At 38.2% G+C, this 26668-nt stretch overlaps 1 protein-coding gene across 3 annotated transcripts in view; it reads right to left on the bottom strand.

Moving 5' to 3' along the window:
• LOC101159377 (zinc finger matrin-type protein 4) overlaps positions 1 to 26668 on the bottom strand; it is a 64369-nt gene that overhangs the window by 23173 nt on the left and 14528 nt on the right. For 2 of the 3 annotated variants that reach the window (XM_023963348.1, XM_023963349.1), the window contains exons 2-5: positions 18605 to 18721; positions 14705 to 14797; positions 6380 to 6557; positions 2003 to 2260 (exon numbers count right to left, since the gene is read on the bottom strand). In XM_023963348.1, the coding sequence (XP_023819116.1) occupies positions 2003 to 2260; positions 6380 to 6557; positions 14705 to 14797; positions 18605 to 18715 (640 nt within the window). In that variant the 5' untranslated portion in view covers positions 18716 to 18721. The remainder of the gene's footprint in view (positions 1 to 2002; positions 2261 to 6379; positions 6558 to 14704; positions 14798 to 18604; positions 18722 to 26668) is intronic. The other variant, XM_023963350.1, reaches the window with a different exon arrangement.

Below are 26668 nucleotides of genomic sequence, written 5' to 3' on the forward strand. Positions count from 1 at the left end.
ACTGCAAACAGAAACAGTCCCAGAGAGCAGAAAACAGGACGAATGCTGAGAGATGAATGTGTGCTGGGCTGAGATTAACCCGCATCTTGCGTCAGCCTAGCAGCCGCCTCTCCCTCTGAGATTACACTCAGCGCACCTGTAACTTCACACCTAGAGTGGTGATAAAAGCCAATCAGACGTGAGAATTTTGCTTCATTGGAAATGTGTCTGACTGAAGAACAAACATCAGCTGTCAGTAAAGCTGCATTGTGAGGAACAAAGTGTTCCTGACTAAAACAGCTTTAAAAAACGGTTGTTTGATCACTTAAAAAGCTTGGATGCTGCATTTCAAAGGAAGGCATGCAACCTTTTTTGCAGCAGCAACCAAATGCATGAAGATTAAAGGCGAGAAAATCTCTTTTTTTCTTAATTATTTTCCCATGTAATTTCAAGCAAAAGAATGTTTTGGATCAAAACTAGAAACCAAAAAAAGAAAACAATTTGGGTCACATCATGCACATGGAGGACGCTATCTAACCTGACACCACTTAAAGCATGTGTGCCTCTGTAGGCGGCAACATGACTCATGTTTTTAATATCATTGGCTTCTTGGGAAGACGACTTCTGTCATGGCATCTGGAGCACATAGCAAACGGCATGGCTTCAGTTTTCAGAAAAGTTGAATGACCTTGGAAAGGCCTGTGCAATGTCTGCAGCATGTGTGTCAAACCTGTCGGTGCACCCTGCATATGCTGATTTTGCTGCAGGATTCAGAAAAATGAAAAGCAGTTTCTGGGACAAATACTCTTTATTGGAATAACCCTCAGGCAGAAATGTGTGTGAGCGCAAAAATCGTGTCATCGTACTGCTATGTTTGTCCACAGACGTGTTTGTGTGGGATACAGAGATAAATGCAGGGGGTGAGGAAGACGTTGGAAATGAAGCCTTAACATCATGTCAGTGTTTAATTTTAGGACTGTTGGTGAGCAGAAATACATAATTTCTTCCTGTCAGACCCCTTCCCATCTCATTTTGTGTGGGATTCCTGTGTCTTAATGTGTAGTCTGCCTTTTTACTATGCAGTTGATTAACGGTTAATTATGATGTACCATGCCAAGACAAGTCACATGACACTTTTCCCCAGTTACAATGCTAACAGTAGCAAGTGTGAAAAGCTGTACAATGAGCAGACTGTGACCCTAAAAAAACTAGCCTTAAAGGTTAGACTGAAGCAAAAAATAATTGCTAGAATATGTTTCACTGCTAATTATGTTTAAAGAAATTTCTACTTAAGTTAATGGATGATTACTGGTGATTCCCAGAGAACTGAAATGGCTAAATAATGAATCCTAATTGGAGAGGAGGATTAAAAGATATGTAAAATAACACATCAAAAGACTTAATCTTTTTATACTTCAAACTTACAATTCAGGTTTTGGAGTTCTGAAATACAAAACAGACAAATAAATCAAGTAGCTCTAATAATATTCAATTCCTAACCCATTTCTTAAGATAGTGTGTGATACTCTGCATTTTATGACACATTTTTCATATGAATTTGTTAATTGCCGTTTTGTTTAGAAAAATGGATATTTGATCACCTAATTATGTAAATAATTAACAACTATAATATAAGATATTCAAATTATGTGGGAGAGATGGATCTGCCCATGGATTGGCTGGCTTTGGCTTTGCAGAAAAAGCATGAATAAGATATATACGGTAATATGATTTTAGTTATTCAAGCCTAAAAATATGTTTCTACCCACTACCCACTTTCTACCCAATAATTCTAAAATCACTTTATTGTTATGATAAAAACTGGGGTTAGTTTTATGAAATAAAAGTCATACTAGTGAGAAAGTGGTAAAATGCAAACTAACAAAAGACACAATTTGTCAGCCAGACTGCCTCTTCATGCTGCACTCAGTCGCCCTTCTAATAAAGTTCCCGCCACCAAAGTCCTAACAGCCTCGCTGCCCTTCATTTGTCAGCGTTCTGGGCACTGGCTCAAGATGCTGACCTGTGCTCTCTGTGGCATCCAGACTGCCTGCTAGCTGCTCCAGGAGGCGTGCTCTGGCTGCGTTCCTGCGATGTTTTTTGCCCTCGTAGTGCTGCTGGGCCATCAAAGGGTTGTTGAACCAGGCTCCACAAAGGCAGCAATACTTCCCAGCTTCTCTACCACCGTTTCCACTGCCTACTGCTGTGGGCCAGGGGAGAGCAGGGGGCGCAGGGGGGCATGCAGCAGGATCTGTGGGCAATGGGGTAGTCGGAGAAGAATCTGGAAGAGAAAGAGAACAGGCAGGAGAATTCAAAAAGGAAAAAGCAATGAAAGCAAGGGCGAATAAAAATTCCAATTCAAGTATAACGAGAGGTCTAAAACCTGAAAAACATAAAATAAAAATGTGTTCATATAATACATGACCTTGAAAATGATGAGTATTTTTGATAGTCATGTTCTCATAGTCGAATGACATCTAAAACACTTGAACACCCACTTGTACGTTTAGACATTCACCAGCTCTAGTTTTCAGTTGTACTCTTCAAAGCTGTTAGCAAATAGATTGCTGTAGGCTGTATCTGTGGAAATTAGATGAAGGTTGGAAAAAGGCCATTTGTACTCCAGGGTCCAGTCTGCAAGTGCTGGCTTTTTGCCCACATCTTGTGTATGGCTGAAGCTTCTCCCTTTTTTTGTAAACATTTTTTTTAGCCTACCTCATTTTCTTGCTCCACTGAGGGAATGAAGGAAAAGGGAAATGGCAGACTTCCAGGTGACCTGCTGCACACGACATGACACTGGTTACCATGGTGATTGCCCATTAATAGCTTACGGGCACTGACATGTCCACAGGACGCTGTTGCGGCTCTCGCAGATGATGGCTGTGCACGTGCGAGGGAGTGCATGAGTGTCTGTGCGTTCATGTGGGAGTAAGGGTGATGGAATGAATGTTTTATTTCAGTCTTGGTAGAAATGTCTGTGCATGCGTTTGTGTGAGCGTGATTGAAATCTCTGGACAGGCTGTTTGCATGTGTGTAAGGTACAGTACGTGTAGCAAAGGAATCATCCTTGGGGGCAGTTAGGTCCACAGACTGTGAGAGAAAGAGTTTGATGCCAGATGGCGCGTCCAAATGTGCCGATTCACCATCCACTATGTGTCAATGTTTGTAGAGTCATTCCAACTGTGATGCAATGCTGCAAGTTTTGACATTTTTACTGAAAGCAAATCCATGTTCTTTTTGGCTTGTTTGAGAGACTTTGTTGTCTTAGAACAGCCTTCAGATGACTAACAACTAATGATGAGTGGAAGTTTGTTGTTGCTGGAGTCAGTTGTACATGAGTTAACTCTGTAGCAGAGCAGATAAACTTGATATTTCAGACAAATTGTGCATTTTGTGGTACACGGACCGAATTTGGATGAATGCAAAATGGTGACCACTTGTAAAGATGGTGGCTATTCCCTCAGTTGTTACGAAAATGTCTGTTCAGTATTAAATTGCCCCAGTCTTAACAATATGGACTTTTTAGGTGACAACATACTAGTATATGTATATTACATAAAGGATATAATCTTGGATTTTCTCATGGATAATGCACTTTTCTGAAAGAGGGGATCTTAAGCTATATTCAATGCCAAAATGCCAAAATTCACGATTATTCTAATAACCTGCTCCAGAACTGTTTATAGGTAGCCCTAAGTAGACTTAACTTTAGCCCAGAGGTGTCCAAATCCAGGCCCTGATGGCCGGCCTCCTGCTAGTTTTCCAGAAACCCTGCCTCATTTGCTGTTGATTACCTGGATCAGGTGTGTTTAGCCAATAAGGAGCTTCAGTGGCACGTTGGTTAGAAAATATGTAGGAAACCGGCCCTCGAGGCCTGGATTTGGGCACCCCTGCCCTCAGCCCCTCTTGTTCATACCATCACAAATCATGTTTGTGTTTTCATAAATGTACTTTGTCTGAAAGCATCAAACCCAAGAACACTATGATGATCAGATTTGTTTTGTGTTTATCTGATTATTGGCTATGTAAAAAAAGCAAGGGCTGAGTAACCATTTTTCCAAAAGGTTTCTTTTTTTGTTCCTTTTTTAACATTTCATTTTGATCTCTATAAATGGCTTTTGTTTTCCTATTTTGTTTTTTTTACCAAAATGTAATTGGAATGGAATCTAAAATGTAGTATTGTTTTTTTCAGTTCTTTTTAGTGATTGTCGTTGTTATCTCTAAAATGTTTTTGTGTCGAATGATTTGTTGGTGTGATTTGCACTTCAGGGCCACCATACTTATCCTCCTCTGACTGGGATCTCTGTACATTGAAGCAGAAGTAAGTGTTTTTCACGGAGTGGGTCATGGGGATTGTGCATGACTGTGTGTGGGTGTGTGTATGTGTGTTTGGAGAAGGAAGTTGTTAGTAGTATGTTAGGGGGATGGGAAGTGCTCCGGGGAAGAAACAAAAGGTCTTTGCTCACCACCTCAAAAATGGTTTCTTCAACATCCGTGGTCCTCGCTCTCTCATTGTGTCAACGTGTCCATGGATGCAAACGGCAGCATCCGTCATCTTGCACGTGTGTGCCTCTGTGCCAATGTGCACCCAAGCCTGTCAGCTTGGTTTCATCTTCTGTGGAGAGCTCAACTCTTGAGTGTTCGCAACAAGTAACTTTGACTTTAATCTCTCTTGAAATCCACTTCTTCTATTCCAGGTTACTTTTCCTCTCTCCATTGCTTTTGTTCTCTTGTACCTTTTTCTCCAGGTCCTTCCGTCATTAGACCACAGAAACTCCAAAACAGCAGCAGTACAGGAGTGACAGTTTTTCACGGCAGAGCAAATTTTCATAGAAGTCTCTTAAGGTTTGATAAATGCATCCCATTTCATTGCACGGTTATGGAAATTTCCCCTTTTTATTCAACTTGAATCACATTATGTAAAGTTCCCTTGAAGATAACCCACTCGCACAGATTTAAAAAAAAGCTTCTCTTAAGCAGTCATGAACTTGACCTAAAATCAGTCAGAGAATGGTTAAAAAGCACCAGACTGCCTCTCTTTCATTTGACTATATGGTTTTAAAGTAAATGCACAGTTCAGAGACTTTTCTGCCCCTTACTCACAGGCAGAAAGTTTTGGCTAACTCCCGCCTTAAGCTTTCAAACACCAAATGCTTTGAACTAAAAATAAATCAAAGCTAGAGTGTGTGTTTGGATGAAGTCCATGTGTTTGGATAGAGGTCAGACTATCTCAGATGACCAACCTGTTTAACATTCTCATTACTGATGGCTCTGGGTTGAAACACAGACAGTCACATTAGGTAAAAGCGAGGGTTGAAATGTGACTATCCTACTACTGGATTCGTTATGGAGTAGTGAACTGTCCAGGGTGTTTCTGCCTTTGCTCTGAAGTAGCAGGGATAGGCTTCTACAGTCCTATGACCCTGCACAGGACTACAGGGGAACAGAAGATGGATAGTTCCAGGTCAGGTAATTGTGAGAAGACTGACCTGAGCAGAGACCTTGATGAAACTGGACAACTTTCAGACTATTTCAGCATTTCAAAATTGAATTTTATACTGCAGGAGCTTTAGGCACCACTGACACACATGGAAAAAGAAGAAACTTAAAGAAACAAAACTTATTGAAAACATGAACAATCCTGGAACCTTTCTTTTTCTAAATAAACTCACTCGTGGCCTTTACTGACCTTCAGGAATAGCATATTTCAATGAAATGCTAGCAAACAGAAAATACATGGAAAACCAAAATAAAACTTCTGTCTTCCAATGAAAGGTATTGTTAAGAATTCTCAAGTATTGCTGGTAAAAATGCTTAAGGGTTGTGTGTGGAACATTCAATAATGTCTTAATCTCTATTTTGAGCAAGTTTTAAAGCAAAACTGTTGTAAACTTGCAGTTTATTTTTTTTAAAGAACCATAGGCTAAAAATATACTACAGTTTTGTTTATTTGAGAAAATGTTTCTAAAACCAATGTTTTTGTTGCTTGGAGTAACTAGTTTCTTTGTTAAACTTAGTTTAGTGTGCGAGCACACAGTAGTAACATGTACAACGTGTGTTCTTTTGATGCAACTGCTCATCTGATGTTACTGTTTTCTGCTATTTAGTCATCTGGTGTCATTCTGTCACCTAGGGAACTGTCAAAAGCTACATTCTTTTAAAGCAATTATCTCTGAAACTTGAGAAAGGGGATGTGATCAGTAGATAGTGAAACAATTAATTAAAGGCACAACCAAAAACCACAACAGATTGAAAGTCGCAAAGTTGTGTTTCAAAATGCATGATGTTGTCATGGATATTCTACATATCTACAAGCGTGTACATCAAGTGATACAAGATAAGTGTACCAATGCTCAGTGGTGAGTAGGAATTAAAATAGCTGATGAAGTGTTGAAGATACCTGTGTTTGTAGGGTTGGCTGTGGCTGTGGTTAGATTAGGCGGCTCTCCCAGCACCAGACGGACTCTTTTGGCATGGGTTTTGCCCTGGTAGTGTGACTGCGCCACAATCGCAGAGGTAAAGAACATGTTACACAACGTACAGCACTTGTTTCTGTCTACCTCTGTTTCAGCACAGTCCTGCAGAGTGGAAAGAGGGGAGGGGGAGTGAAGAAAAAGATAAATGTCAAGAAATGAAAGGGTAAGCAAGGTGAAAAAGGAAAGTGGAAGTTAAAAAATGTATGGTGAACAAAAAAAAGTAAAGGTGGAATTGAGAAAGACAAGATATTCAGAGAGAATTGCAAGTGGCAAAATATACATTTAGCCCAGAGTTTTGGACTTTTTTGTTCTCCCACAGACACACAAACACACAAACACATGCAATGGCAAAGGGATGAATGATCAAATATTCATCTGTCTCTCTGGGCTCAGTTTGTGGCTTGGCCCTTTCACCACTGCTGCTTCATTACTAATGATGAGGGGGAGTTGCTCCCCCGTGGGAGAGAGGGAATACAAACATAAGACCAACCGCCTGACTGACACAGATGTGCAAACACACACTTATAGCCATAAATTCACACGTCCGGTCCAAACACATGATTTCAGAAAAAAAGAAACCTGAAATCCCTTTATTTTCAAATGCGACAGGACAGATCAATTTAAAGATAAATATTAGATATACCAATGTACCCCAGAAACCGAGCAAAACTTCTTAATGTGCTTTTAAACACAAAGGCACAAAAACAGTGCCTAGTTAATCCCATAACCCACATTTTGTGTGTGCGTCCACATCCTATGCTCCCTACAGTTCTAGTTAAAACTAAATAGTTTTCTGCAGCAGACGTTTTCTGCATCTCGCCCCTCTGCTCACTGTTTTAAAGTATTATGGTAAAGGAAAACTTCCTGATCTCATACACTCTAATCAGAGGGACCCAAAGGCTCACTGTTGGGATCTATTCTGTTTGAAATATGCAAATTCCTTTGGCTAATTCATTTGCTGGCTCATGTTTTTGCACCTCTACCAAGTTACTACTGCTGCCATTCCCAGTAGAAAAAAACGCAGTCTCTAATTTTTTCTAAAGAAGGAATTAACTGAGATGATATAAGGCTCTATGTCCTAAAGCATCAGTGAAAGGCACCCCTCTTCCAACCTTACCAATTCAACTTACTCAACTTTCTTGACTCCTACTGATCTTTGCACATCTTTACCATGAATTTCTTATTGCAAACCTTTGCTTGGACTTCAGTAACTTTGTTTTAGCTTAAAATTTTAAGTGTGACTGTTTTCTTGACCCATGATTGATTTACTTTCCTATTAAGCTGCTTTGAAAGAACACCTTCTAAATGACCAAGTGTTAATGTAATTTACTAAAAACAGAAGCACTTATATTCTAGTTTGAGCATGCAACCTAAATGCAAAAAAGTCACAGTAAATTGATTTTTACAGTAAAATTGGATTTTTAACCCTTTGTTACAGAAGCTTTAGCTTCTGTGTTAATGTTTTTTTGAATTTCATAACTCTTCAACCGTTGATGCAATTCACATAATTATAGTGGATTCTGAAGCAGAGAAAAGTAGTCTTGTTACACATTACAGTAGTGAAGAGCTAACGCAGAAGATCACCGGTTTGATTACTTTCCTGGCCACCCATGTGTCAAAGTGTCCTTAGGCAGGACACTAAACTCCTGATGGTTATGGGTTGGTGCCAGTGTGAGGCAGCGGAGCCGCCATCAGTGTGTGAATGTGTGTGTGCATGGGTGAATGGTAATGTGACTGTAAAGCGCCTTGAGCCTTCTGAAAAGGTGGTAAAGCGCTATATAAGTATGAACCATTTATCATTTAGGGAATCAACGTAAATCAGCTGATTCTATTCATGGAGAAAAGTGGTTTTGTGTCATTATGCAACACTTTTCTTCAGTAATATGCCGGTTCAAAGCAACTTTTATTCCGTGTCAGAATCCGCTGATTCATTTTAGTCATCTAAACAGTCGAAGAGTTATGCAACATTCACACCAGCCTCTGCAACAAATGTTGAAGCGACCACTTTCAATTAGAAGTTGTGTGTAGTTGCGCATAAATGCACATTTTGAGCTTCAAGGTTAAAAAAATCATGCATTAACGTGTCGCTAAGTAGGTTTTAAGACCGTTTCTGGACTCTACTTACAAAACAATGGGCCATTGAACGTATGTTGAAAGTTAAGCCAGTTGAACTTTGACCAATCAGGGACTTGGATTTGGTGGTGACATTTGGATGGTGTCCCTTTTACTTCACAGAAGTGCCAACATTGAACACTGATCATGGAGAAGGCATCAATAATTGTCCTTTGTGCCCGTCCAGAATTATATGACACCAAGTTTTTCATGTGTCAGATTTGAGCTATGAAAGAAAAACCCTTTCGCACCACTTTAGCATTTGGCCCCAAGCCTCTACCAACTGCAGGTACACGCGCTAGTATCAAGTAATGAGAGTCCAATGTGAACACCACATGCCAAAAACGCGTTTAAGAATGCACTTTTAGCCCAATCTTGAACACACATCACATGCCCGGTGTAGGATCAGGAAATGTCAAAAAGTGTGTTATTTAGGGGTCGCTGGCGATATCTTCAATGTTAAAAGGTTATGTTAAATTTTCTATCCAAGATCTAAAATGACCTGACAAAAAGGCAATAGAGTTCCTGTCTGTCTGCTTTCTAGAGAGCTTTATTGTTTCGTTGACATAAACATCACATCAAAAGTTTATACTAATGCATGATTAGATGTGCAAAAAAGGGTCAAAATGGTAATCATTCAGATAATTTATAATTTTCTATAGCTAGCCTTTTCAGTACAAAGACTTAAATCAAAAGGACAATGAAAGAAAAAGTATCTTAAACTCTACATGTGAGTGCATGGGGGCATGCTGTTCATCAGGGGACGAGTGAGTGTGTGTTGTGTCAACACTGGTTAGTATCATGGAGAGTGAACATGTGACTTGAGGACACCTTTACCTTCCAGGCGCAGCTTTGTCTTTCAGCCCCCCCCCCCCCCCTTTTCCCTCACCGCCTCCCTTGTTTCTCATCTTTCCGCCTTGCCTTCAATCTCAGCCTTTTACTCTTTTACTCCCTCCTTCCCTTCCTGCTTCCTCCCTCCCCCTCTGGGCACCAGTCTCACTGACTCTGAGTGTTGTGGGATGAAATATTTATCTGTATTGGCAGGCCTTTGCCACCCCCTCCCCTCCTTGCCATCTCCCGCTTCGCCTCTTTTCCCTCCGCGTGTCTGTCCCTGCTGTGATCATGTTAAAGGTTTGTTATGAAGCGTGCCACACCTCCCCCTCTGTCACCCGGTGCCTGACTTTTTTCTGACGTAGTCAGGACTTTATTCAAACACCAAGCATTAGCTCTTGAAACTAAACAGTAGTGTCTATTCCAAGATATTTGGGATACTTGTATGTAAAGAATAAAAACACATACATTTTAGATTCATGAGGGAGATAAAGTGGCTTGCTGAAGTCAATTTTCAAAATCTTTATTTTGAAGTTTACATTCTGTAATTCTACTAAAATATCACACTACCACTTGCACAAAATGATGTACAGAAAACATTTGATTCCAAATACATGCTGCAGAAGGCTTAGGTTCCACAAATACTGGTGTTCTATTTCCAAATCTTTTCTTTTTAGGTCTATTTTGAGGACAGAGAACCTGAAAAAAATCATTCTGGCAATGTACAGGGATTTCACTTGTCAAAACACACTTAAGGTAACAGAGGCAGTCAACAGAGATGAACCTCTACTGGGTTTTTCTTTTGAAAATGGGTTGAAAAAGGGGCCGGAAAAGTGAAATCAGCTGGAAGTAGCCAAGTGACAGCCATGATGAGAGGTGGTGGAAACCTCTAAATACGTACAATGTATTGTTTGTGTTGCTCGTTCTAGTCAGAGGAATCCTCTGAAGCTTTTTTTAGACAGAAAAAGACATGACTTTAAACACTATTTTGTACAAATTGGTAAAAACTATTTTATACAGAATTGTGTGCAAAATGTCCAGCGACAATGGTGCAGAGGCAGAGGGGTCAATCTAAGATCAGAAGATTGTATGTTCGATTCCTGCCTTGCCTGTCAATGTGTCAAAGTTTTCAACTGTACATGAGAATTGGACCAGAAAATGTCTTACTTCCAGCTAGAGTAAGATTTCAATTCACTTTTTTAGCGATGCAGACGCCGCCATGTTGGATCCAATCAACATCAGTAAACAGCAATTGGTCAGAGTCAGTTTCAGTCAAAATTTCTAGGGCAACCACTTTAAGAAATCACGCAGGGGTGAGCTTGTTGGAAGTCCACACCCCTTCCAACTGAAAGTGGGCTACAGTAACCCTTATGCTATCTTAGATGACCCCACCCTTACATTGATGTGTTCTCCCTACCATGACAAAGGTGGATAAAGGTGGAAAGATTTCATGTAATCCATGGACACCAGTGAAGATCACAAATCATTGAAGAAAAAAGGTTCAGCGCACTGTCTAGTGGGTCTACATGACCCGACTCCCAATGTTAAAGTGCCTAGGATAGCACAAGGGTTAAATCTGCCAATCAAAAGTTTTAAACTTTCAATGCAAGCCCACATACTTTTATTGAGGCATCTTTTTGTCCAGTTTCTTACTTGAATAACTTCACTACAGAAAAAATTATCATAAAAAAATAGGATTGGCAAGAACATGTTAAGAAAATGTTGTAGAGCAGGAAAGGTTATTCTAATAAATATAATAACTGAGTAACAGCTGCTCATTTCTCAATAAAAGTCTATGGGGTTTTGGCTTCATGGGGATAGCGGGTGCTTCCTGTTTAGAATGCAAGTCCAGTCATAAAGTCAATGGTCAAAGTGTCCTTGGGCAAAACACTGAACCCCACATTGCTCCTGTTGGTTATAGGTTGGTGCCAGTGTTAGACATAAGTGTGTGAATGTGTGTGTGCTCTTGGGTGAATGGTACTGTGTCTGTAAAGAGCATTGGGCCTTCAATGAATGTAGACAAGCGCTATACAAGTATTTACCATCTACCCAAATTTTTTCTTGGTTAGTTCAATCATTATAAAAATGTAATAAAGAGCTATGGAGAATTTTAGCTGTACATGTTGTGATTTGTTTGTGAAAAAGTCAAGCTAATTGCATTTACAGAAAGATAATTAAAGGTTATTTTTGTTATTTCTAAAGGATTTAAGTTTACCCACAAAGAAGACTCTACCAAAAGCATGACTGATTTAATGACAGCTCAAGGAAAGTTTGAGATAATCTTAAGTATGTGTGGGTGACAAACATGTGAATAATTGCCAGCTCAATACAGCTGCCACTCCGCTGAACCTTTTTGAACAGTAAACACCGTCTCTGACAAACTGTTTTTCTTCATCTGTCGCTGCTGAAACTTATCTACCTCGCTGTTTCTTTCGGTTTGATTTTTCCTTTCACGCCTTTTCTCTGTCCTTATTTTGTTTCTAACTGTCACTACTGGTAAGACTGACTTCCATGCAGTCTAATTACTGTGTCTGTGTTTGTTTGCATGTACCCAATATGGATGTATGCCTGCTTATCTTCTGCCCAACATTTGAGCTTAAATGGTTGAATATTTGGAGTTTGGTGGACTTTGTTCTGATCACGCACCTATCAATAGATTAGTAGTTATATCTACTTTCATGCTATATTTGTTTTCAGTTCATCCTTTCTTTTCCCATGGCTCTGTGTTGAGGCGATGTGGGAAACATCGCTGAGCGTGCCCAGAGAGCGGAGGGAAACAGTTGTTCTCATTCTAAGTTTGAAGATGCTCTTAATTGAAAGGGTCAACAGTTCAAACGAATAATCAAAAGGAGAATAAAAAGTAAACAAAAATATGTATTTCTTTCCCGCTTGGGTTGTGCAGAGAAAAAATTCCAGACAGATAATGGAGAGAAAAAAAATGCAATGAGTCTCTCCGCTTTCATCTGGGAGCACCTTTATGACCTACTTTTTCTCCCTGTTTGCTGTGACAAACACTTTCACCTACACACAAAAACCACAGGGCATAGAATTTTAACTTGGCATTTCTTTTCCTCAGCGAAAGGAAATCTTTTCAGTCATTCCCACTGGACTGGAGCATTTCCATGGTACGAAAACAGACGTGTGGAAAGAAAAAAAAACGAAAAAAAAAACAGTGAGACACAGTGCCGCAAAGCTATGTGTGAAATCTCCCATGGGAGGAACAGAGAGATCAAAGAAGAAAGTTTATTCTAAACTCCATATATCCTCCTTTCACAACAGTTTCCAGCCCCATCTTATTTCCAATGTTGTGACTCTGCTTGAAAGGCTGCAAACAAATTGCTCACAGTGGCACCCACATTTCATTACAGTATGCCAGATGAGAGCAGTGCGTTTGTGTGACTGTGTGTGCATAATCTGTTTATGTGCATTCAGTGTCCTGTATGAGGTGGCGGCTGGGATGGGCTGAGTCATGTCTTATTCACTTAGGGAGTCAGATTGAGACCCAGGTGTATGTATTTCTACACTATGTGTGATGCTATATCTTAATGCAAAATGATTTCACTGAAAATCTGTTGCATTTCCAAGTTTTTGCTGTGTTTATTTATTTTTCAAGGTACTCTAATTTGCAAAAGCATTGTTCAACTTAATGTTTAACAAATGCTGTATTTACTGTTCTTTATCCTGAAAGCTGCCCGCCTGCTTTATCATAAATGCATCTTAGGTTGTCAAATAGTGGCCAATTAAAGCTGATCTCAATGCAGGTCCTGAAAAAGACTTCGATTTTAAATCCCTTTGGGTGTGTGAAAATTATTTATAGGAATTCAGAATAATGCTCATGAATGAGCATTATTCTCTTAGTTTAAAAAACTTTGGGAAAGGAGGAACATTAAATCACTTTGTATTTCTCACCTTTATATTTTGTCTTTTTTAATTTAATATTTTTTTATTTTGTGCATTTGTTAGTCATTTTTGCATATCCTTTGTCCTTTTATGGTAAAACCTTTCAATTTTTTCTATTCTAGTTATGTATAATACATAATCTAAATAAAAAACAATTAATTCCGTTCTATATCAATTCTGTGGAAAAATATAGGCAAAGACAAAAGTACAATTGTTAATAGGGTTTGTAAAAAAATGTAAAAGACTGATAATCGCTTTCAACATAGTCTGTCTCAAAAAGCACATTGTTGTTCTTTTGCTTTTCTTGACATCATGTCTTAAACTATTTCACATTCTGAATAGATCTCTTACAACAATAATAATAATAAATATTTGTATCATTTTGCTTGGACAAAGAAAGTCAAAACAGTTGAACTTCGCTTTAAAATGCTTTAAAACGTACTCTGTGTCATATCAAGGAACATTTTTATTTATCTCTCATGTTTAGAGGGAAAAACGTCAGTTTTTCTACTTTTAAATAAAAATAAAACTTTTGCGTTTTTTTCCCGAACTGCTTCTCGGCAGAAGTAATGATGCTGCTTTAATTCAGAGTCACTGAAAGTCTCAAATACTGTCAGAAAAAAATAATTGATTTGATGCGAGACACAAGTCACTGAGGGGTAAAATGGAAAAATATTCATACATTTTTATCGGCGTTTATTTTTCGGTCTTATTTTTTTGTCATTGGTCCCTTTTTATTTTCTTTCCTCTCTCATGTATGCTTTATGTGTTTCCCCAAAGAGGGCTCTGCACACTGTATATATCCCCCTGTGCACATTTGCATTTCATGAAGAGTGTCACTAACCAGATAAATGGGGCTCGTATTAAAAACAGCAAAGCTCTCTTTGGAATTCACCATACAGCACACTTTCACACACAAACACATCGTAGCTGTGGCAAAGTACCTGTTAAGCCTGAAGTCCAACAGTACACAACAAATGCAATTGCAACGTCAGCATTAGCTTCATTTGCATAACCTAAAAATGGCCCAAGACACATTGGTATTCCTGCAGCTAATTCATGCAAACAGAAACAAGCTTTTGTAAAGGAGTGACCTCCTTAGCACTGGCATGCAGTGCTTAGGAGCTATTTGGCAAAAACGCTGGTCCACTAAATCTTCTCAGACACACAGCTAATTATTATTTAAATGAGAAAGTCTATAGAATGGACATTTTTGTAATGATTAGGGCAGGGAGTGGACAAGCTTTGCAAGGTTTGACCAAAATTATGGTTAAAAAATGAATTGCTTTTGTAACTTAACATGGCTGATCACTAAACTGCAACACAGAGAAATTGAAATGATCTGTGAATAGGAGAAAAGACAGGTGGTGTTTGTGGGAACCAGACACACATGAGTGCGAGCATACTGGGTTATCTGGTCTCAGTCTCTTCGAAGGCGGTCCTCCATCTTCAGGATGCAGCATGTAGAACAGACGTACCTTGTTGGCATGTTTTTTACTCTAAAAGAGAGAAACAGAAAGAAACTCAGGCAGGAAATTGAATTCTGTTTTCTTATGCGAGACAAGTACGAACAAAATCGGAGGCTGCTACTCTACCTTGGCAGCTTCCTCTGTGGTTTTATCTTTTTTTTAATGCTTATAAGGTTATCAGAACATTTGCCCCCGGATAGGTGTCTAATGTCCTGGGCCAGCCTCAGCTTTTTGATGCCATGATTTGATTGAGAAGTGGAGTTGACAAAGTGGTGGTTGTACTAAAGTTCAGTCCTAGACATTTCAGAATATGGTTAAAATAGGATAAGTTTGGTAGTTTTTGGACATATTTGTTGAAAATTCAACATATTTTCATGGAATAACACTATTTAGAAGGTCTTTCTGGGTTATATAGCATTGGATTAAAAATAAAAAAATCTATAATATTAGGAAAGCCATGGTGAAGAATTGGTCGACCTCTCATCGGAAGATCACAGGTTCAGTTCCCGCCTTGCCCACCTAAAGTGTCCTTGTGCTAGACTCTAAACCCCAGATTCCTCCTGGTGGTAACAGGTTAGTGCCAGTGTTCGGCAGCAGAGCCACCATCAGTGTGTGAATGTGTGTGGTGGCGGCGAATGGGATAGTAAATTGCTTTGGGTCTTCAAGCAAAGTAGCAAAGCATTTAGCATTTAGTATGTGGGAATATGGACAAGTTTTATTTGAAAGATCAGAGAATTTTCCTTGAAACTGCTAGCTGTCACTTAAATGCAGAACCACACACACACACACACAATAGCCAGTAAACGATGAAAAAAAAATGCTTTTATTTAAAAAAGTTCCTTGTTTCAAAAGTTTAATTTCATCACCATCCTTTGTCCTAGATTTCTTCTATTTATATCATTTTAATAATTGTCCAAACTTCTTGTAAAAACTGAGACATTGTTCTTGGTTAAAATTAACCTAAACATAGACCAATAAGACATGGATTTGATGACAAAGAATTGAAAAATGAGATATGTACATGGAAATATACTTCCAAGTGTAAATAGAAATATAGGTTTGAAAAAGTGAATATTAACGTTTGACCAAAGTGCTCCTGCTGCTTCACTGCCTGCATTGGTTGCTTCGCCCCCAGGAGAAAAATCCCTCTTCAACCTTGCTTGACTCCTTCACTTGCCGGACCGCAGTTAATGCTTTCTGCCAGTGGTTATATGTGTGTGTGTGTTTTGGAGTGTATAAGAGACCGCTTGTGTTTGTAGGTGTATAAATGGTCATGCCTTTGATGGCTCTGGTATGGGCTGAAAACAGGATCTTGACTCACCATGCTTACCTTGCACTGACCCTCCTGGCTCACCCTCCTCCAAACCTACTCTAATGGACTGTCTGTGTATCCCTGTCTTTTCTTTCTCTGTTTTTCCAAGTGACAAGTCAAGTCGGAGGAGGCAAACAGGGAGGAATGAAACTATATAAACATGCCAGCCACTTTATAGGGCTATGTGTGTGCTAAAACACAGAGAAGAGGACATTCAAACTTGTGATCTTGTTAACCCAGATACATTTCGTAAAAAAGGGCAGAAGCAGGGTTTGGAGTGGTTCTATTAGCCCTTTTACACTCTTTTTACATTTTTAATAGTTTTCCATACTAAAAGCTTGGGAGGTACTTGTTCTCTCAGTTGAAAACATTTATCCATACATTTAATTTGATGTAATAAAACACATCATAATTGAATTTATTCTCAAAACAGGATAAACAAAAAATAGGATAAGTTAAATAAAAATCAAGAACCTATAATTATACATCACATTGATTACCGGTTTGAACTTTAAACAATGTATAGATATATATTTCATAACACATTTTTTATTTTCTGTAGCAATGGTCCCATCACAGCAGAAAGATATGCTTTTATTGTCACTGTCCACTTGGACAATGAAGTTGGAGGCTCACCCTAGAATAACTGAGCCAGGCTCCAGCAACCTCGATGACTGGTCTTAGGACAAAACTGGTATCGAAATTGATTAAATAAGCAGTTATGGCTGTAAATGTTTAGATTACCTATTTCTGCATGAATGGAAAAATGTGCATATTTTCTCACAACTAACAAACAATTTTGACATGCTGCCTAAAGAACAATAGTACTTGTATTTACAACCCTGCAGAAAAGGCATTGCACAGTCCCAGAGCTGCAAGTGTGGATTTTTAAAATTAGATATAAATAATCCACAAAATACCTCTGGAGGACAGGGTTACCTTATTATCACATAAGAAAGACTCATCTGAAGAAAATGTTTAAACATTTTACCCCGAATCCCAATAGGGACGTCAAACCTGTGGTATACAATCCCCAATGAAAGATTAAACTAGGATTGCACAAGATCAGTAAAAAGTACCGGTAATGCTCCATTTCTGCAAGTAAACACTCTTTCAGTCTGCGTTTGCTAACAGTGGAATAGCAAAAAAAAAGGGAATAAGAACAGAAACCCTCACATACTCAATCATTTCGTCCTCTGGAGGAGAACTTTCTAAAAATGTGTTTGTGATTTTTATATATTTTAGAGAGTGAATATGTAGCTAAAACAAATGAACCGTCTGACAGAGCAAAAGCTCAAATATGAGTTCAAGATGGTGGTACTGTCAAGGATTAAAGAAGTGGCATATTAATGATAATCAAAAGACAGATTAAAGCTTTAATCAGGCTGGAAAGAAATGGAAAGTTCCAACATTCAAAACACTAAACCCTTTCAAACTAAAACACATTTTCTCATTTTCTGGTGGTACTAGATGCACATTTTCAGACTGAAACCGTATACAGTGCTAAAGGCACTGAATTAAATGCAAAGTTGTGACTTCGACTGGTTTTATTGCCTAAAGTTTAAGGGCCAGTAGTTGTCACACACCTGAGTCTGCAAAATTTGTTCTCCACCTTTAACTTGCAGAGCCCTGAGGGCGCCATGAGCTGCCGTCATAACTGCTGGAGAACCATTTACTGGTTTAACCCCTGGATCAGACTGCTGGTGCTGCCAAGCAGAGCAGCCCTGGGTCCCATTTTTAGAGTATGACCTGACAGTGGAGTCAAACCGACAAATTCCCGGACACTCTGACACCTAAGTCACTGAATTTCACCTCTTATAGCAGATTGAAGATGCTTCTTGCCCTCAACCGATATTTCCTTTATTTATGGATCAACTGAAAAGTGCCTCTGCACATTAATGCATCCCAGCTAATGTCTGTGCACTTCTGTCAGACGTTAGGGAGGACAAAGAAATAGATTACTGTTAAGTGAAAGTGGTAATTAAAGGAATGCACACTCTCACATACTGTGGTTGGAGTTTCCTCTGTCTCTCCAGATAAGGCCCTTGTCCTTAGTTAGTCTTAATTACTGTTTTGTGATCCCAGTTGTGTTTTTAATGAGAGTATATACACTCAAAAGAGGTAGGTAGGCAGACAGACACAAGCTTCTGCAAAAACAAACAGGTATTCTGATTCACAACCATTTAGGAGCTGATTATGTCATGGTCATCTATTATAATTCTCTTAGAGCGTCAGCTGAAAGGTAGACTGCATTACAACAAAGTGAGTGTGTGTGTTGGGGGGTGTATGTTTACATGAAAGTAACTTGCATTACCATGCTGCATTGGATCTATGTATAATGGATGAGCACGGTTTCAAACAACACCAGCACAAATTGGTGCAAAAAAGGTTGTTGTGAAATGTCTGGTTTGCAGCAGGAATTTCCCTGCAAAAGCTTTCAACTTTGCAATAAAAGCCACTGAAGGATTTTTTTAATTTTTATTTTACATAGAAACACTTTCAAAACAGAGCAGAGATGGACTCACCTCATAGTGAGCAGTACGCTGGGACTCAGAGATGAGCTGGGCATTGCAGATGTTACAATAGCTTTCTGTGAACAAGCCTCCATCCACGACGCCTGCAGACTTCATCTTCATCTGAGACTAAACAGACAGATATGAATGTCATTCGATTCAGAGGGAAGTGGACTTACAGTGAACCTTTCAGTTTGAGTGAATGGCGTATGCAAACTTAACTTAGAAATAGGTTTGCTTCCCCACCCTGAATGACAGATTTGGGATGACAGCTCAGCCCAAAATATGTTGATCCTGTCTGTCAGAACATCCTCTCATGGAGTATTTTGGATGCAGAGTTGGATGGCCTTAGGCTCACATTTCAATTTCTGCATTTTACCATAAACTATTTTCATCCTTTGTTTTCATTTCAACACATTCTACTGGTGAAGTGCAGCATTAGTTAGTTAAGTTAACCATACAACTAATGTTTCATCTTTTTGAGCAGAGAGTCTAGAGAAGACTCTGGTGTTTGTACAAACAATTATACTGCATTATTCCCCAAAGAAAAGGATTGACACATAGACTAAGGTAGATGTACAGATTTGAAGAAAAAACTAAATTTATCTCAAATGTCTGCTTTAGCGTCCAAACTTAGCTGAAGAATTGTCCATTACCATAAAATCATGAACGATGCAGAGATGTGATCAGTTATTTCCGCAAAGTCCATCCACTTATACCATAGCATAAACAAAATAAATCAACTATTAAATACATTATTAGTACTTTAATCTGGTTATTTTTTAGATTTAAAATGTTTTCACAAGAAGAAGACTATTTAATATGCGGTGCAACCTGTTACCATGGTAACGGCTACTGAGCCTGCACCGACTCTGCTGTGCTGCAGCGGAGGACAGTATGGAAAATGTCATGTGAAGTGATACAAAGCATCACTTCAGAAACAAAGTTCACCCCTGACTGCTTTTTTTTGACCAGATGATGAACCAAGGTTGCTTAAAAAAAAGTCCAACATTAGTTTCCTAGATTGCTGATAACAAAAGAAATATCCACCATTCACTCGGATCATTAAATCTGTATAAAAAAATAAATGGTTTCTTTCATTAATTGTTTAATAATAAAATCATTTATAAACACACTCACACTATATATCAAGCATTAAGGTGAGAAAGACAGAAAACAAACAATTTAAAATTAAGTGCAACATAGTCACCCAGACCATGGCATAATGCAAAATAATGACTCTGGCTTGTAACACTCAAGCCTTTTTAGATATTTGGCAAAACTGTATTTGACTGCATTTATCTCATGTCGGCATCAGTCTTTTGTCTCCAGCTTTGAAAGTAAAAAAACTTAAGTCATGATGTGCATGAACAATCATCCTCAAACCACAGTGAGAAGACAATGGAGACCACATGGAAATGAAGCTTCGAATCCTTTACAACATGGCCACAATATTTGCTTTTGCTTTTATCGCAGTTACTGTGATAGAAAATGGTTTAATGATGACCTCTAGGGTCTTGTATTCAATTTTCTATTCTTTTCATTATGTGTTGGCTGTAGGCAGTCCGGTGACTTTGCCGTGGTAAGTGTGGCTGATCTTCAAGGAATGTTCAGGAACATCAACCATCAAACAGCATTAGATCCATTCAGTGAGGCAGTGGCAGGGCCGACTGCAAGGACGAGGATTTTCATAGCCCAATGTCTAAATACTGCAGAGGTCAGCTTTAACTTTGAATGAATTAACCCTTTTGACTGCTGTGTTATAGTAAGAATCACAGTTCTATGTGATCAGACAAAATTAAATGACTTGATGTGTCAGCAAGGACAAGCTGGGATAAGATCTCCTTTTCTTTTTCAGTCCTCACATTAAGCCAATGCATTTGTCTGTTCATGCACCACATCGCAGCAGGGATAATTACAACTGTCTGATCATGTTGTTGGTATAGTTCACACCGGATATTTCCATTAACTACTGAAAGGCTGTAAAGCCGCTTCCTATTCTGTCTAAAGAAACTCACAAACACATGCAGAAATATAAAGATTAGAATTTAAAAAAAAATCCACATTTCCAAGAAAACAGAATTCTCTTCATATATTCTCAGTGTATCCTGCATGCATATATTTAAAATAAAGATATAAAATTGTTTGGTGTAGAGATCCGGGAGTGTTATTACCTTAACGATGTAAGGTACCGCATAAGACACAGTAAGACAGATGCATTATGAAAACCACCACATTAAAGTTGTCTGAAAATCAACAGCATGTCGAGAAAAATTTGTGGCAAAAAAGACTGCGGAGGCCAGCCAGGCGAAAGAGAACCTATCTTTAAATCTTCCTACTAATTAAAACTGAGCGCAATGATAGAAATATCCATATCTTCCTAATATTTCAATTACCTCAGATTATTACATGCAAGATGGGAGATGCAGAGTAATTAATAGAAGCAATCTGTTGGTGAGATTAATGGAATAGCATGGCCAACGGAGCAAATGATGGAGAGGCAGATAAACATGAAAGAGGAAAGAAAAACACAAAGACTGAGGAGGAAGAAGGATCATGAATAAGATTTGAATATTTGTAAAGTATATGATGATTTATAATTTCTTGTTATGAAGGGTTTCATGAGTTATCAAAATCTGATGTAGGTTTGTCTTCATGCCTAACAACAACCCTAACAATGGGCAACTTTTATACAGAATTCTCTCAGTCAAGAAGCTGTTTATTATTTTTATTATATACCACTTGTTTTAGTCTTTAGTACATCTAGAAATCACAAAAAATATGATAATCATTATTTCTGTGAGCAAACAGTTTATTGGTTTGTAAGTGAACAACATTCTAAACAGAAAAAAATGTAATTTAATGTCACTTAGAAATTTGTAATGATATTTTTTTCAAAATAAAATTAGATACAGCAAAATCTATTATCCATAGACCTATGTAATTATCTGTTTTCTGAACCAGTTGAATGCCTTTCGGGGTCACAGGACCGCTGGAGCCAATTGTCGGGCGAAGGCGGGGCACACGCCGGACAGGGATGCCAGTCTTTTGCAGGGTGACACAACAATCTCACATGCACATCTAAGGACAACTGAACATCTAAAGTATGTTTTTGCACTGATGGAAAAAGCTTGAGTGTCCAGAAAAAAAAAACATGCATGCATGAGGAGAGCATGCAAACTGCACGCAGAAACCTCGCAGCCGGGATTCAAACCAGGGCTTTCTCCCAGTGAGCTGAGAGTGCAAACCACTACCTACCATGCAGTCCCAATATCTTATATTTCCCATTTAAACAAGTGGGTTTTTGTAAATACAGATAATGGTCACACAGAGCTCTACAGGGAAAACAAGTGATACAATTATAAATAGACTCTTCCTAACTTATAGGAGAGAAAAGGGAGAAAGGCTTGGGTAGGCTCTTTTTCTTTTTTGGTTAACCGTACAACACATCTACTATGAAGCAGCGGGATCCGTTCACTCACATTAAAGATTAAATCCAGAAGAAAACCAGACAGATTTCAGCATGTCCTTGATGTGGGTTGTAGCAGGGCGTCATGCATGAATAAGAACCCATTGGCTCCTCAAATGTCTTTGAGAAAAATTTGCTGATTCGATGCGAGTTTTTAAAAAAAAAGAAAATGAATAGAAAAAAAAACTAGAAAAAAACATACTTTTTTTTCTAGAAACATGGTAAAATGGTACCATTTGTCAGATTTACCATCAATATTTAATCACTATCTTTAATGCAAATGCTAGTGTGTCCATCTCCCAACTAATCAACAGCATATGATCTGACAAAATCATGACACCCATGAAAAAAGGTTTGATTGGCTTAATAGAAAGAGCAAAAGTAGATAGAATAGTTTTCTGACTGCACACTGATGTTCTTCTACTCTAAGTCCAGCTTTATTTAAAACCCTTAGCTGGTTTTTGTTTGTATGTGTCCTAATAAGGAGTAATAAGACGGAGGGAAGGCAAAACAATAATGCTTTCAGTAGGAGTGGATGTGGGCAGCAGCCGAGGTGGGTATGAAGTATGACTGAAAGTGACACAACCTGCAAAAATACATGCTGCATAAATTTATTGTTTAAACACAATGATTTAGGGATTGTTATGCATGATCCTAAAAGGCCAAGTCCTTCTTTTAAATGCAAATGACAAAAAACAGTTGAGTCTTTATGAAAGCCTGCAGGCATCTGAAGATGGAATGAACCTTAAAGGGGATTCCCTTTGAGACCAAATTTCCACTGTGCCATATATAAAATATGTTCCTTAAATGTCGAGCCTCGAGGCTGTCCATTCGTAAATCTGTTAATGAATCAGACGAGGGTTATTATTGTTTTCTGAAAAATTCAACCAAAAAGCTGTTTTTATTTTGTTTTATTCCATAGAAAAAATACTTCATATTAACATTAATATCAACGGAAACCAAGTAGCGTTCTGTAACTTTAATATATTGTAATTGCACATATATTTGTTGTTCTTTTATTATTTTAAAGCAAAATGTCAAAATGCATAAAAAGTAAAGTCTGCAGTGATAAAAATATGCTTCACCTAATAAAAAACAGGAAAACAGAAAAACGATTAAAAAATATATATAAAAACATATCTAAATGACTTGTCCATTCATTTAATCTTAGCTCTATTAGAGAGCTGGACAACATAACTAGATTCCCTTTTACATTTTCAATGCTCACATTTTATGATTCTTCTATTTCAGTTTTAATACACTCTTATACAGATTTAGGTCTCGAACTGAAAAGGAAATATTAACCCCAGCCTGACAGCCAATGTCCTGTCTAATGAGCCTCTGGTGAGAATAAAAAGTACGAGGTTGTGGGGTTAATGACAAAAAGCCTTATACAAGAATGACCTTAGAAGGGTCACTTTGATGCCTTACATAACATTTATTCTCTTTCGCTACTGGTAAGGTTATATTTCTGTACAATTGTACTCTAAAAGCTGCAAGCTGAAGATCTGATTAAAAATAAAACATGTTTCCTCTTTTGTGTCAACGCCCAAAGTTTAAATCCAAAAGGCAAAGCTGATCAATTGGGTACAAAAGTTGTGTCGAAGTAGTAATCTGGAGAAAAGGTAGAAGTCTATTAAAGTTTTTTAACCTAAAGGTAATCACTTTCCCATTATGTCAATTTCCTGCCAGCTTGAGGTACTTAAGGTTTTTAAAAGGTTTCTGCAGCTGAGCAAAGCAGCACAGATGGTTTCTTCCAGGATACTTCTGGGATGCACCATGCTGCTCCTGTTGAGATCACTCTAATTGAGTAGAATGGGTGGTCTGGAGCGGCTAATCTGTGGCCCTTCTGGGTCTGCTTAGAGGTGGAGTAGCTTTCGACTAAATGCAATATACAGTAACTCATAAGCACACATTCCTTTACATCTAACCATCTAGGCAAAGATAATTCACACAATTTCAGCTACACAGATTATTTTCACCAGTTTACCCAACTGTTTACATCAAACACTAAGTAACCCCTTAGAACCCAGTTATAGTGCATATTTTTCCACAAGGCACAGCCATTAATTTCGTTATAAAAGTGTTATTTTATATACTGTTTTTGGTTCCTTGGATGCAGCAGAAAAGCAGGAATTTAGTTCAAACAAATATACAATTCAGCTGACTTAAGATAAACCTAAGCCACACCTAGCTATAAAGGTTTCAGTAGTGCAGAATATATTTACCACAGTTTGTTTCCTTTTTAGTTTTTGTTCTGCTAATGCAGCAAAAACTATTTATCGTTTAATTTCTTCTCTTGTTTTTATTTTATTTTAGTGGAGTTGAATGTATTATTTGTTTTGCATTGTGGGGGAACCAGCACTAATAGCAATAGCTGCATTGCTGGAGTGATATTGTCCACGGGTATTACAGGTTTCAGACACTCAAAGAATGAAAGCAGAAAACCCACTGATTCCTTTGACCCATAAAGCCAGATCTGTTAAGTTTCAAACCACTTTTTGAAAAATAAAATCCAGTTTTCACTCATTCACGCTAATACTGTCACTGTAAATGACATTCCTTTACCATATAGATTGATTGCACATTCATTTAACCACTTTAATTAATTATGTTAATTTTGTGGAAAAGAATAGCCTTCTGGTTCTAGCCCATTAAAGCTGTAAAATTACTGAGCAGTTAAGGAAAAGCACATTAGGAAGTGTTAATGTGTAATGTTGACCTGACAAAACTTCATTTTTAGTGTCTCATCATGCATTTTAGCCAGGAACTAAGAAATAAGGATTTCTTCTCATGGCTTGGTTTAACTATTCCCATTGTATAAAAGTTGGACTTCAAAAGTCTTTAACTTTAAAGTTCCATTTATTTTTAATTGATCTAAACAGCCAAACAATCTTTATTTTTAGCTGTTTTTAGGGATAAATGAAACTATTTACAGACATTTATACAAGATTATAATTTTTACAAAATCTTTATGTTTTTCTAATCATCTTTGTAAATAAGGCAAATTCTGGCTACTAATTTAAACAGCTGAGATTAACTGCAGGCCTCTGAGCAGTGACGTGCAGTCAGGAGAGGCAGGTGAGGCACAGCCTCACCTGTCATTATGGGAAGAAAAGAGAAAAAATAAATTCAATTATTATATTTAATCAGTAATTTGTGCTTTGCAGTCATTTTCCATTTAAATGTCCCATTTTTGGGTGTTTTTTCTTTTCAAAATTGCTGAATTTCCGCATTTGCCGTTCAGATACTAAAAAGTGACGTGCGATGAGGCACCAGCCCGCTGAGCCTCACCTTGGATTGCGCAATACTTATGCAGTCAGACGGTACTGCTGTCTCTCTGTATGTCGGTTCAATCACTTGTACTATATGAGCTGAGTTTACATAATTTAGCAGATGTATATGATGTACAGTGTTTGTTTTTATAAAAAACTGTATGTGAAGGATGTGTTTCTTGTGCTGAGCGCTAAACGCCGGCGAAAAAGCCGCTGGGTGAGGCCAGTAGTTCTCGTGCCTCATGTTAGGGGGCGCCGGTGAGCCCTGAGATTATGACGCTAAAAAATACTAGAAGAAGTGATAGCAAGCGGCAAGTCATTTTCTTCAGAAGGAGCGGCGTGTGGACTTTATTTACAAGTAAAGGTAAGATGATAATAACGTTTGTGCTTTTTTCTATGCTGCAGTTTGTATATGAAAAGAAAACACGTTGAAATGATATTTTAAACAAAACACGTTAACTGTTGTCAATCAAATGGTGAATAAGTTACTCAGTATGGTTCATATGTTTGTAAATCTGACTGATGACGTCAGTGCCTCACCAGCCATTAACCTCACCGCACGTCACTGCCTCTGAGTGATAGGTTTTATTTTAAAACTAGTTTGTTTTTTAAACGTAGACTTTTGCACAACCCTCAGCAAGATTTTTTAATCACTGTCAGAAGTCAGAGCTCTATGTTTCCCCCTTTGGTCACCGGCGGGAAACGACTCCAAAGTACTGAATGCACTACATCTCCCAGCAACCCCAGCGCACAGTTCCTGGATGCCACACATCACCAAGTGTTATATCCAGACCTGATCTGCTGACTTCCTAAACCTGTTTTGTCTCTGACTCTGTTTGCCTGCAGCCAGCCCAGAGTCTCTCCTGGATCCTGACTACTCCTGTTTCTTCTTCTTTCTAAAGCTGCAATTATGAACAGGGTCTTTACGGATGCATGATATTAAACCTTTTTATTGCAGATATTATTTAAATGTCAAATGTAAGACCTTGTGTCCAAATAAATTACTTATCAGTCTTGGTTGAGAAGAATTCCAACAAAACTGACAAAATGACAACCCACTCATTGACACTGTCCAAATTATAAAGAAAAGAAAGAAAAAAGAAGGGATTGTTGTCGTTCTTCTGTGAAATAAATAAATAAATAAATAAATAAATAAATAAACCTTTCACATGTGATTTTAAATAGTTCTGGAATTTGATCAAACCACCAGGGCAAAATTCAAGTCTTTTAGTCTCCTTATTCATTTTTAGTACGGTAATTGTACTACATTAAACGGTACTATTTTCAGTTATTTAGAGTTATATTTATTCCAAAAAGATAAAACATATTTGA

The sequence above is a fragment of the Oryzias latipes genome, chromosome 15, assembly GCF_002234675.1.
Source record: "Oryzias latipes chromosome 15, ASM223467v1".
NCBI classification, from domain to species: domain Eukaryota; kingdom Metazoa; phylum Chordata; class Actinopteri; order Beloniformes; family Adrianichthyidae; genus Oryzias; species Oryzias latipes.